Source organism: Poecile atricapillus, chromosome 24 (genome assembly GCF_030490865.1).
Source record: "Poecile atricapillus isolate bPoeAtr1 chromosome 24, bPoeAtr1.hap1, whole genome shotgun sequence".
In the NCBI taxonomy this organism is placed as follows: domain Eukaryota; kingdom Metazoa; phylum Chordata; class Aves; order Passeriformes; family Paridae; genus Poecile; species Poecile atricapillus.
This window is the reverse complement of record NC_081272.1, coordinates 5,549,637-5,562,112: the sequence shown is the minus strand read 5'-3', so window position 1 is coordinate 5,562,112 and position 12,476 is coordinate 5,549,637. Positions and strand designations below refer to the sequence as shown.

The following is a 12,476-nucleotide window of genomic DNA, read 5'->3' as shown; positions in this document are numbered from 1 at the left end:
TGCAAGCCCCTGTCCCCATCCCAGTGTCTGGAATTCCCCTGGAAGCTTCCTGAGGGTGATGGCCACCAAACCAGCTCCTCTGAGTCGCCACTGGGCCAGGTGACCACCTGCCCTGAGCCCTCTGCTTTGCCCTGTCCCTGGCAGAGCTGGGCAGTGTCCCAGCCCCAGGAGCTGCCCTGGGACCCCCCTGGATGGATCCCAGCCTGCTGCTGAGGTTTTGGGGTGTGCTGGGGAGGTGGGGGTGGGTGGGGAAGGGGGTGAGGAAGCGTGGAATGGTGGCTGGGCATGGAATGGTGAATTGGCACAGCACGGCACGGCATGTCACGGCACGGCTGCTGGCTTGGCAGCAGGGGGAGGGCAGGGGTGGGACACAGAGGAGAAGGTGGAGTTATCCCTTTGTCCCGGGGAGCTGGTCTGACAGGAACTGGAGCAGCAGGCGGGTGGCTCCGGGTGGCTCCGGGTGTCCCGGTCCTGCCCCATCCCAGACCCCGATGGATCCGACTGCCCGGGGCTGAGGGCAGGGCAGGCCCAGGGGCATCGAGGGGCTCTGATGGCCTGATCCTGGCCCGGTGAAGATGTGCCAAGTGGGTGAGTCCAGCTCTGGCATGGGGATCACATCGAGAGGGCTCCATCTCTGCCCTCCTGCAGGGGAAACTGAGGCAGGGAGGGAGGGAGAGGAGCTGAGTGGCTCAGATGGGGTCACTGGTGGTGATGGGTGTGTGAGGGTGGGCCCAAAGGGGGAACAGCCCCACAGTCACCAGAACCCAGAACCAGGACCCAGCCCTGGAGCTGCCATTTGGGGGACAGCTCCTCTCCCAGAGCTTCCCTGTCAGTCCGAGGAGCCCCAGCCCTTCCCAGCCCCACAGGGACCCTGTCCCCATGGCCACTGGCCCCACACCTTTGCTCCAGTCTCAGGAGAGCTGGCTGGACCAGTGGTTTGCATACCTGGGCTAGCGGTGGCTTCCACACCACCTCCTGCCACATCCCCTGGGGCTGTCCCCAAATGCCCCATTCCTGTGCCAGGTGGGGACAGCTCGGTGCTGGCCACCCCACACCCTCCTCTCCCCTCCTCTCAGGCCACCTCCATCCCAGCAGCCACCGAAAGGTGCTGATGAAAACAGGGCTCATCCTCCTCATCATCGGCCACCTCAGCTTCATCACCGGGGCCCTCGTCCACGGCACCGTCCTGCGCTTCGTGGTGACTGCCCGCGATGTCACCTCCCTGCACTACGGTGTCACCAACAGCGCCTCTGCGGTCACTGCGCTGCTGGTACCCCCTGGGACACGGGGGGACGTGGGGAGGGGCTGGGGTGAGGGGGGGATGAAGGGTGGGAAGGAGATGGGATGAAGGGTGGGAAGAAGATGGGATGCAGGGTGGGAAGGAGATGGGATGCAGGGTGGGAAGGAGATGGGATGCAGGGTGGGAAGGAGATGGGATGCAGGGTGGGAAGGAGATGGGATGCAGGGTGGGAAGGAGATGGGATGCAGGGTGGGAAGGAGATGGGATGCAGCACAGACGCTGCTCTGTCTCCCCCACTCCAAACGAGCCTTTCCAGGGAATTCAACGCTCAGGGGCTCCTTACTGGGTGAGGCTGTTGGAGGTGAAGCGTTGCCCCCCGGAGGAGCTTCCAGGGACAATGCCAGCAGGGAAAGGACACCGCTGGCCCTGGGGCAGCTGCTCCTCGCTGACCCCCTGTGCTTCCTCGCAGACCATCTCCTGTGGAGTCTGTGCCCTGCTGCTGGCCCGTTACCTCGGCTCTGCTGCCCTCGTAAGCACCCCCAGCCCCTCTCCCAGCACCCAGGAGCCCTCCCAGGAAGCCTGAACAGTCCCCACAGCCCCTCTCTCGGGGTCCGCCCTGGGGAGGGAACATCCCCGAGCCGCCTCTTCTCTCCCTCCTGCAGAAATGGGCGCTGCTGGCCCTGAGCGCCTGCAGCAGCCTGTGCTGCCTGTGCTGCCTGCTGGGGCTGCTCGTGGCCATCGGGCTGACCCTGGGCAACCAGGGCCGGGTGTTGCTGGCCCCCTGCTCCATCGGCAGCGTCGCCCTCGCCCCGGTGTCCCGCGAGTGCCCCTTCGACCCCACCCGAGTCTACGTGAGTCCCCCGTGGGCTGGGGATGTGCTGGGGATGGGGAGGGTGTGCAGGGAGCTGATGCTCCCGCTGTCTCCCAGAGCTCCACGCTGTCCCTCTGGACCATCTCCATCCTGCTGGAGGCCATGGAGATCTTCTTCTGCATCCGCTGCCTCCTGCTCGCCCTGGAGCTCCTCCGCCTCGGCCGCTGCTGCCGTGGGACGCTCCGGATGAAGGTGATTTCTGATTCCTGGGCTCAGCTCCAACCCCTCCCCTGCAGGGCTGGGACAGACCTGTCTGGGCTCAGGTGGATCCAAGGCTTCCACCCCTCTGGTCCCGTTCTCACCATCCTCTCTGGCTTCCAGGTCTCTTTGCAGGCAGCCCCTGTGGAGAGCCCTGGCCCCGGGCAGTGCCTGGGCTTGCTGAGACTGGACAGTGTGGAAATTGCTCGGCTCTGAGCAGGGCCCGAGGGATAAATGACCCTGTGGATGTGTCCTGGCCGTTCCTGCCCCATTCCAGCACCGGCACAGCCCCACGACAGGACTCTGCTGCCTCCCAGGATGTGTGGACACATCCCCTGGAACACGAGCCCATCCCACGGCCTTGGCTTGCCTGGGGCTGCAGCGAGGGATGAAACTGGGCTGGGTCCAGACCCTGCAGGGAGGAACCTTCCCCAGGGCTTCCGTGTCCCCTTTCCCAGCACGGACTGCACTGACACAAACTTTATTCTGCGGGTATTAAAGACCAGAAGCACGGCCCCCCCGGCCCCACGCCCTGCCCTGGCTATGGGGAAGGGGCTGACCCAGCCGTGGGACCCCGCAGCCACAGGGGCTTTGTCCCCTGGGCCGTGTCCCCACGCCTGCCAGAGATGCAGCAGTGGCCACCAGCCTGTCCCACGGGGCTGAGCTGTCCCCCTGCCCTGAGCCCTGCTGCTGGGGGAGCCTCAGGGCACCCATCCTCCATCCTCCCACCAGTGCAGGAGCCCCCCAGGGATGGGGACTCCCCCCTGGGCTCCCCTCACCCCAATTTCAGCTGGGTCCAGCTCTCATCCCACGAGGCGCTGTGGGGGCACAGCGGGGACCGCAGGGGCCGGGTAAGGGACAGTGACCATCTGCAGGGTCGGGGGTGGCGGGAGGGGGGTCTGTGGGGGTCCTGGGGGGCTCAGAACTGCATGGCCCCGCTGGGGTCACACTGCAGCAGGCGCACGATGGACGGGTCGCTCTTGGCCCCTCGGATGAACTCCTCCAGCGAGAGCTTCCCTGCGGGGAAGGGGACACGGCTCAGCCTCCTCCCAGGACCAGAGACCACCCAGAGCAGCCCATGGACACCCCCCACCCAGCCGGGAGGAGCACCCTGGGGTGCCCAGCACCCTGAGCCCCTCCGGCCAGCGGGGCCACAGCAGCAGACAGGAGCCATTTAATCAGCGTGCGTGCGGCTCCTTCTAAGACCCCCGGATTTAGCCATGAGACCTTTCCCTAATCCCCTCCAGCTCCTCTCATTTACCGTCGTTATTAGTATCCATCTGTCGGAAGATTTTGTCCGTCCTTTTCTCCGGGGTGGATTCATCTTCAGGCATGTTCATCACGGACGAGACCATTTTGTAGATGGCCTGGGAGAAAGAGAGGGGGTGAGGGTGACTCCTGGCATTGCCCACCTGGGACAGATCTTTGGGATTTGCTTTCCTGGGAATGAGGTTGGTGTTTAAAACCCTTCCTGTGGGATCAGGCTGTGGGGGGCTCCCAGCACTGCTGGGGCTGGAGCTGCTCCTGCAGGGAGAATTTGGCCACTGGGATTCCACAGCAGTGAGAATCTCCAGGTTGGGATTTGGGCAGGGAGAGCATCTCCTGTGCATTTGCCAGCACCACCAGAGACACCTGCCAGCCCTGGAAACACAGGAAGAGTCCCAGCATGGGCTCACAAAGGGACATCCCCAGGCAGGGAAGAGCTCGGGATGCTCCAGGATAAAATAATCCTGCAGACACCAACAGCTTCATCCATCCCTGCTACAGCAAAACTCTGTCCCGGGGGTCCCACAGGGTGAAATCCCAGAGCCACCCTCGCCCCGGGAGGCGACAGCCACACCCGGAGGCTGCGGGGCGGGGCAGCCCGGTACCTGCACGATCTCCAGCATCTCCTCCCGGCTGATGTAGCCGTTTCCATCCAGGTCGTACATGCTGAAGGCCCACATGAGCTTCTGCTCCAGCTTCCCGCGGGAGGTGACGCTCAGGGCGATGATGAACTCCCTGAAGTCGATGGTGCCGTCGCCGTTGGTGTCGAAGGTGCGGAAAACGTGCTCGGCGAACTTGGAGGCGTCTCCGTAGGGGAAGAAGTTGGCGTAGATCTTCTTGAACTCCTCCACGTCGAGCATGCCCGAGGGACAGTCCTTCAGGAAACCCTTGTACCAGCCCTGCAGCTCCAGGTCGGAGAACTCCGTGTTTTCCCGCAGGTCCTGGAGCATCTCCGGGCGGAGTTTGCTGTTCTGCTTCCCCATTCCGCCGGGATGAGCGCTGCAGGGGTCTGGGGGGTCTCGGGGGTCCCTCTGCGCTACAGGAGGGGAGAGGGACGGGGCAGCGCTCCCTGGCAGCCCCCGGACACCCGGCAGGACGCGGATGCTGCTCCCTCCATCCCCGCTGGCCGCTCTGAGCCGTCGGGGCCAGCCCCGGGGACCACCCAGAGCCAGGCAGCGCCAGCCCCCTCCCGTTTGCGTAATAAGCCCTTATAGCTCATTTGCATAATATATAGGTGCTATATAGGTGGGATCAGCAGGGCAGAGGGGCCGGAGGAGGGGAGGGGGCTGGATTCGGCCCCGGCAGAGCGGTGCCTGCGGTTCTGGGTCCAGCCCAGCTTTGGGGCTGGCCGGATCTGGGTCAGATCCCTCGGAGGAGGGTTATTTTCAGCTCCTCCGCTGTCTCCGTTAATATTTGATGCCTCCGGCGGGCCCTGGAGCCCCAGGAAGGGCTGGGGGTGGCAGGTCCCTGCTCGGGGCTCTGTCCCTGCCCCAGGATGTCCCCAGCCCAGCCCCGAGGAGCTCCCAGGGGAGGGAGGGTGTCCAGCACCGGGCACGACCCTCCTGGGGACTCCGTGGTGACCTTGGCCCGCTGCCACTGTCCCGGGGCTTCCCCCAGGCTGTGTCGTGACCCCTCCGTGGGAGAGATGGACTCGGGGGGATTCAGGGGTGCACTGGGGGCTTTCAGTGCCTGGAGCTGCCTTATCCAGAGTAGGGAGAGGCCGCAGCACCCCCAAACTCCCCAAAGATTCCTTTGGATCTCAGGGCAGACAGGATCCCCAAGAGGAGCAGCCAGGTAGGGCTGGACACCCAGGGGTGTCCACAGAGGACATTCAGGGGGATGGGACCCCACAAAGTCTCTCCATCACCCCCACGGCTCCAGCCCCGCTCCAGCAGCCCGAGGAGGGATCTGCGTGTCCCCTCCCCACTCAGGGGTCCCCAGTTTGGTTCCTCCGGGGCTGGCACGACCCCCACCCCCAAAGCCCGGGGTCTGTGACCCCTCCCCACTGCCCGGGGCAGCTCCCGCCCCGAGAAGGGAACCCGTGGGGGCTCAGCACCCCGAGAGGGCTCCGCAAGGACCCCCCCAAAGCGGACACCTCCGGAAGGGTGGGTGGGCACCCCCAGGGAGTCCTCTCAGGGGTGGGGGGGCTGCAGGGGGCTCCCCCCGAACCGAACACCCTGGGATTGCCGGGGACACGCCAAGGGAAGGTCTCTCCCGTGGAGAGGCACTACCGGGAGCCCCGAAAGAAGCGCTGGGGACCGAGAGGGACTCCGAGCACCCCCGAAAGACGCGCTGGGGCGGGGGTGGCTCTGCAGGGGACTGACGTGCCCGGGGCTGGGTCCGCGGGCTCTCCGGTTCCTCAGTGCCCCCCGCTCGTGTCCGTGCGTGTCCCCCCCCCCCCGGGTCCCTTGTCCCCCGCCACCTCCTACCTGCCCGGAGACGGCCGCTGTCGCCGCCGCCACCGCCACCGCAAACCGGGAGCGCCCGCCGGGAGCGGCCGCCGCAGCGCCGGGCGGCGGGGGGGCACCGGGGACACCGGGGGCACCGGCACCGGCACCGGCAGCGCCCCCCGGGACCCCCCACCCGCCCCGGGACACCCCCCGGGACACCGCCCCATGGAGGAGAGCTCGGGGAGCAGCCCCTGGTGCCCCCGGAGAGGGGGCTGGGGACAGTGAGGGCTGGGGGGGCTCTGGGAGCGCTGGGAGGTCTTGGGGAACACTGGGAATACTGGGAACACTGGGAGCACTGGGAACACTGGGAACACTGGGAATACTGGGAATACTGGGAACACTGGGATCACTGAGGGCTCTGGGACCACTGGGATCACTGGGAACACTGGGAGCACTGGGAGCTCTGGGAACACTGGGAATACTGGGAATACTGGGAACACTGGGAACACTGGGAGCACTGGGAGCACTGGGAACACTGGGAGCACTGGGAGCACTGGGGGAGCTTGGGGAACACTGGGAGCACTGGGAGCACTGGGAACACTGGGAGAACTGGGAGCTCTGGGAACACAGGGATCACTGGGAGCACTGGGAGCTCTGGGAGCACTGGGAGCACTGGGAGCTTTGGGAGCACTGGGAGCACTGGGGGAGTTTGGGGAGCTCTGGGAACACAGGGATCACTGGGAGCACTGGGAGCTCTGGGAGCACTGGGAGCACTGGGGGAGTTTGGGGAGCTCTGGGAACACAGGGATCACTGGGAGCACTGGGAGCTCTGGGAGCACTGGGAGCACTGGGAGCACTGGGAGCTCTGGGAGCACTGGGAGCTTTGGGAGCACTGGGAGCACTGGGAGCTTTGGGAGCACTGGGAGCACTGGGAGCACTGGGAGCTTTGGGAGCACTGGGAGCACTGGGAGCACTGGGAGCTTTGGGAGCACTGGGAGCACTGGGAGCTCTGGGAACACAGGGATCACTGGGAGCACTGGGAGCTCTGGGAGCACTGGGAGCACTGGGAGCTCTGGGAGCACTGGGACACGCTGTCTCCTGGCCCAAGAAGGTGCCAAGCCAGGCTTTTTGGGGCTAGGAAGGGCCATTTTGGGTTGGGTGTCAAAGCATTCCCAGTCACTCCAGCAAGGAGCAGAGTGGCTTTCAGAGCACTGGGAAAAGACTCCAGCGGAGCCAGATGCTCTCCATGAGGAGCTGCCATTGCCAGAAGGTTTTTCCAGGGTCCCTGCAGCAGCTCCCCGTTTGCAGAGCCCGGGATGGCCGTGGGGAGCAGATGGCAGGGGCAGATGGGAGGAAGAGCCACTCTCCTTGGAATTACACAAACAAAAATGCATCAAGTGATTAAATCCCGCTGGCCTGGGGGGGACAGAAATGCGCTGGAGTGGCTGCTCCAGGATGGGAAGAACCCAACATCGGACTAATTCACCCCAAAATCTCCTGGGCATTAAAAAACTACGGTTTCCCCTCCTGGAAGTGTCCAAGGCCGGGTTGGATGGGGCTGGGAGCAGCCTGGGACAGGGGAAGGTGGCTCCGCCCATGGCAGGGGTGGCACCGGGTGACTTTAAGGTCCCTCCCAAGATCAGTGAGGCCGAGGGGCTTTGGGCACCCACCGAGAGAGACCTGGAACATCCAGACCTAAAACTGGAGGCTGAAGCAGGGCAGGAGACAGGGACCAGGCCTGGCAAAGCATCCAAAACCCAGAGCTGTGTTTTGGAGCACCAGTGGGCAGCTCTTGACCAAACAGAGGTTGAGAACAGGAGCAGCCCAGGCCCTGAGGACCACAGGGACTTGACACACCACAGGAATGAGCAATTCTTGCTAATAAACCTGGGAACCCTTCCTGAGCTCCAGGTAGGGGGTTTGGGCACTGGTATCGAGCCCAACGAGGCGTTTTGGGAATGGGATCAGGCTGGAAATATGGGAATTGGAGAGGTGAGATGCTGCAGTGGTGTTTTATCCTCTCCTGTTTAAGAGAGAGATTTGGAAAGGGGGTTAGGATGGGATATGAGCAGAAAGGTGAGGAAGAGGGAGATGTTTGTGCCTTTGGGAAGATATCCTGGAGGGCTGGAGCCGAGCACCCCACAGGCAGCAGTGCCAGGGCTGGGGGACATTGGGGGCCCCCAAGGTGGGGGTGTCACCTCCCCTCTGATAATCTCCATATCTATTTTAATCCCCCTGGGCATGAGTGACAGAGGCACAAGTGACGCAGGCTGATTTGAAAGCATCCCATTTCCGACTCCAACCCGACCCTAAACCCACCTAATCCCCACGCTGGAAGGGATTGCAGGAGGGAGAGGGAGGATAATGCCTGGGAGGGGGGCACGGGCAGGGACATCAGTGATTTACAGGTCCCTGCCATGGGGGAAAAACACCCCCAGCTCATCCTGCCTGGCTCCCAACCCACTCCACCCCAAAATATTGTGGTTTTATGGCTGGAGCCACGGGCATGGCTCACAGGGATGAGGATGCCCTGGGGGTGCCAGGACGGGCAGGGCTGGTCCGGGGCGGGTCCCGCTGGCCCCGTGGTGCTGAAAATGCCAAAAGAGCCGCTGTGGCATCTCCCCAAACCTCCCCAATCTCCCCAAAGCTGCTGGGGACAGACGTGGGGCGCTGCTGATGCCTGGCTGGGAGTTCCCCTTCGTCTTCCTCCCCTTCCTTCTCCTCCTCCTCCTCCTCCTCCTCCTCCCTGCAGGGATTTCTGTGGGAATTTCCTGCGTTGTCATGGCAGCCGTGAAGCCCCCGAGGCTTCGCTGCGGCGGAGAGAGGTGGGGCTGCAGGGAGGGGACACCCCGAGGGGACACCGCGGGAGGGGACACCTCGCTAGGGGACACCCCGGGAGGGGACACTCCGAGAGGGGACACCCCGGAGGGGACACCCTGGAACAGGACACTTCGGGAGGGGACACTCCGAGAGGGGACACCCCGAGGGGACACTCCGGGACAGGACACCCCGGAGGGGACACCTCGGGAAGGGACACTCAGGGACGGGACACCCCGGGAGGGGACACCCCGAGAGGACACCCCGAGAGGGGACACAGCGAGAGGACACCCCGAGAGGGGACACCTCGGGACGGGACACCCCGGGAGGGGACACCGCGGGACAGGACACCCGGGAGGGGGACACCCCGAGAGGGGACACCTCGGGAAGGGACACTCAGGGACGGGACACCCCGGAGGGGACACCTCGGGAAGGGACACTCAGGGACGGGACACCCCGGGAGGGGACACAGCGGTGTCCCTGTGCCCCAGGACAGCGGTTCAGGGTTCCCAGGGCTCCGCACACCCCTCTGTGTGTCCCAGGCAGTGTCGCTGGCCTCGGGTGGCCCTGGCTGAGGTCCCCAAGCTGATGGGGACGCTCGGGGTGCCCAGAGTTGGGTGATTTGGGGTCCAGCATCAGCCTCATCACCCTCGCCAGCCCCGAGTGCCCACGGGAGCGTCCCCGTGGGTGCCAACACAGCCAGGGTGGCACGGAAGGGGCCCAGGTGTGTCCAGGGAGGTTTGGTGCTCCCAAAACCTCCTGGGATACTGGGACAAACTGGGAGAGGGCAAAGCAAGAGGAGCTCAGCCCCTCGTTGTACCAGTGAACACAACTGGGGTGTCCCCAATATCCCACAGACCCCTCCCTGTCCCCACGCCCTGTCCCCAGAGCGTGTCCCTGTCCCCAGAGTGTGTCCCTGTCCCCAGAGTGTGTCCCTGTCCCCAAAGCCTGTCCCTGTCCCCAGAGCATGTCCCTGTCCCCAGAGCGTGTCCCTGTCCTCAGAGTGTGTCCCTGTCCCCAGGGAGTGTCCCTGTCCCCAGAGCGTGTCCCTGTCCTCAGAGTGTGTCCCTGTCCCCAGGGAGTGTCCCTGTCCCCAGAGCGTGTCTCTGTCCCCAGAGCGTGTCCCTGTCCCCAGAGCATGTCCCTGTCCCCAGAGCCTGTTCCTGTCCCCACACCCTGTCCCCAGAGTGTGTCCCTGTCCCCAGAGCGTGTCCCTGTCCCCAGAGTGTGTCCCTGTCCCCAGAGCGTGTCCCTGTCCCCAGAGCGTGTCCCTGTCCCCAGAGTGTGTCCCTGTCCCCAGAGCCTGTTCCTGTCCCCAGAGCCTTTCCCTGTCCCCAGAGCGTGTCTCTGTCCCCAGAGCGTGTCCCTGTCCTCAGAGCCTGTCCCTGTCCCCACGCCCTGGCCCGGCAGAGGACACGGGGAAGGTAAACGGGGCAGTTTGGGGCAGGGGCTGCGGGAATAGCCGGGGATTAAAAGCAAATACCCAGATAATGAGGATCTTTGGTAAAAAGCCCATTTGTATAATTTAAACCTCTAATAGGCTTCCTGGAATACAAAGCCCTTTGTGATGCCCGATCTCATCTGGATCAGGAACCAGATCTCGCTAAATCTTGACTTAACAGCGCGGGGATGGGGGGACGTTTCATAACATTTCATAAGGGAGCAGCTCCATCCCATGTCCCTGTGTCCCCACATCCCCATGTCCCCGTGTCCCCGTGTCCCCACATCCCCGTGTCCCCATGTCCCCATGTCCCTGTGTCCCCACATCCCCGTGTCCCCGTGTCCCCGTGTCCCCGTGTCCCCGTGTCCCCACATCCCCGTGTCCCCATGTCCCCATGTCCCTGTGTCCCCACATCCCCGTGTCCCCATGTCCCCATGTCCCCGTGTCCCCGTGTCCCCACATCCCTGTGTCCCCGTGTCCCCGTGTCCCCGTGTCCCCATGTCCCTGTGTCCCCACATCCCTGTGTCCCCGTGTCCCCACATCCCCGTGTCCCCGTGTCCCCACTCCCGCTCACCCCCCCCAGCCAGCCAAGGTCGGGGTTCCTGGGGACACCAGGTCCCCGTGTGGCGCTGGCAGCTGGACACGTGCGCTCAGCAGCGCTGTCACACCCGCCCGGGACGCGTTTTGGGGCAGTTTGGGCACAGGTTCTGTCCCAGTTCTCCCAGTTTGGGACCCCAGCTGGGCTCTGCTGGGGGCTCGGGACATGCCCAGGGCTGGCTGGAGGCTGCAGCTCGTCCCTGCTGTGTCCCAGCCTGGGCACTGAGGGCTGCGGAGGTGACATTGCCATCCCGGGACTGTCACAGCCCCCTTGATGTCGGAATGGGTGAGACCGAGCGGGGTCTGGAGCTGGGAGGGGACGGAGGGGCCTGGAGCCAGACTTGTCCCTTGTTCCCTCGCCCTCCTCAGGGAACGGAGGGGTTAAACGCCATCACCAGTGCCACCAGTGCCACCAGTGCCACCAGTGCCACCAGCACCCCCAGTGCATCGGCCACTCTCTTGCCCTGGGCTCCCTCTCGTGGTTTCTCTCCCCATCTCACGGGGTGAGCGAGGCGCTCCCGGGGCCGCGGCGGGGCAGCGCTATCGGACAGCGGGGCCGGGGGGCTCGGGGGGGGTCTCCGAGCCCGGGGACCCCAAGTGGGGTGACCCCAGTCCCCTCCTGGCCGGCCCCGGCTGCCCCCAGCCCCCTGCGGCGGAACCCCCGGGACGCGCTGGGGAGCGGGGCCGGAGTGCGGGTCCTGTGCCGGGGGTGCTCGGGAGGGATGTTGGGGGGTCCCGGCTGTGCCCCCCATCCCCTCCCGGGGCTCCGCGGCGCCGGATCCGGTGCGGTGTCGGCAGATGGCAGCAGCGGCTTTCGGCAGCGCCGGGATATGGGGGCTCCCGGTACCTTCTGAACCTCCTGAACATCCTGAACCCCCTGTACCCCCTGCACCCCACACCCCCTGAACCCCCTGAACCCCCTGAACCCCTGTACCACTCGTACCCCCTGTACCCCTCATTCCCTGAACCCCCTGAACCCCCTGAACCCCCTGAACCTCCTGAACCTCCTGTACCCCCTGCACCCCACACCCCCTGAACCCCCTGAACCTCCTGAACCCCTGTACCACTCGTACCCCCTGTACCCCACACCCCCTGAACCCCCTGAACCCCCTGAACCCCCTGAACCTCCTGTACCTCCTGTACCCCGCACCCCGTGAACCTCCTGTACCCCAAAAAACCTCCTGTACCCCCTGAACCCCCTGCACCACTCGTACCCCCTGCACCCCACACCCCCTGAACCCCCTGAACCCCCTGAACCTCCTGAACCTCCTGAATCCCATGTTCCCCCTGTGTCCCTTTGCACCCCTTGAACTCCCCGTTCATTCCACACCCTCCATCCCCCGCATCCCCCGCATCCCGCACCCCCTGCACCCCACATCACCCTCAGCATCCCCTGCTCCCCACCCAGCACCCCCCGGCCAGGACCCCACACCCAACACTGGGATTTGGGGGGACCAAACCCCAGAGAAGCTCCCAGTGGGTGCCCAGGGCAGGTGATGAGCTGAGGGTGGGGTCTGAAATGGGGTGCAGGGAACCCCGAAAGTTTGGGGGTGTCACAGGGAGTGACCGAGCTGCTCCAGGGGCACCTGGGGAGCAGCAGCAGAGTCCCCCAGATCTGCCAACACCTTTGTGCCACCATCACCCCCCAGGGCTGAG

General features: G+C 64.9%; 2 protein-coding genes across 2 annotated transcripts; one reads left to right on the top strand and one right to left on the bottom strand.

Moving 5' to 3' along the window:
* The first annotated feature begins 465 nt into the window (after positions 1-465).
* On the top strand, positions 466-2,525 carry TMEM54 (transmembrane protein 54). Its single transcript, XM_058856812.1, has 6 exons — positions 466-588; positions 1,122-1,270; positions 1,710-1,769; positions 1,903-2,091; positions 2,169-2,303; positions 2,433-2,525. Exons 1-6 carry the CDS (start codon positions 576-578, stop codon positions 2,523-2,525), a joined length of 639 nt encoding a protein of 212 aa, XP_058712795.1. The 5' UTR covers positions 466-575.
* A 703-nt stretch (positions 2,526-3,228) lies between these two features.
* Positions 3,229-4,566, bottom strand: HPCA (hippocalcin). The gene is made up of 3 exons (XM_058856455.1): positions 4,181-4,566; positions 3,571-3,676; positions 3,229-3,326 (listed from the first exon to the last, which is right to left on the bottom strand). Exons 1-3 carry the CDS (start codon positions 4,556-4,558, stop codon positions 3,229-3,231), a joined length of 582 nt encoding a protein of 193 aa, XP_058712438.1. The 5' UTR covers positions 4,559-4,566.
* Positions 4,567-12,476: the final 7,910 nt, after the last annotated feature.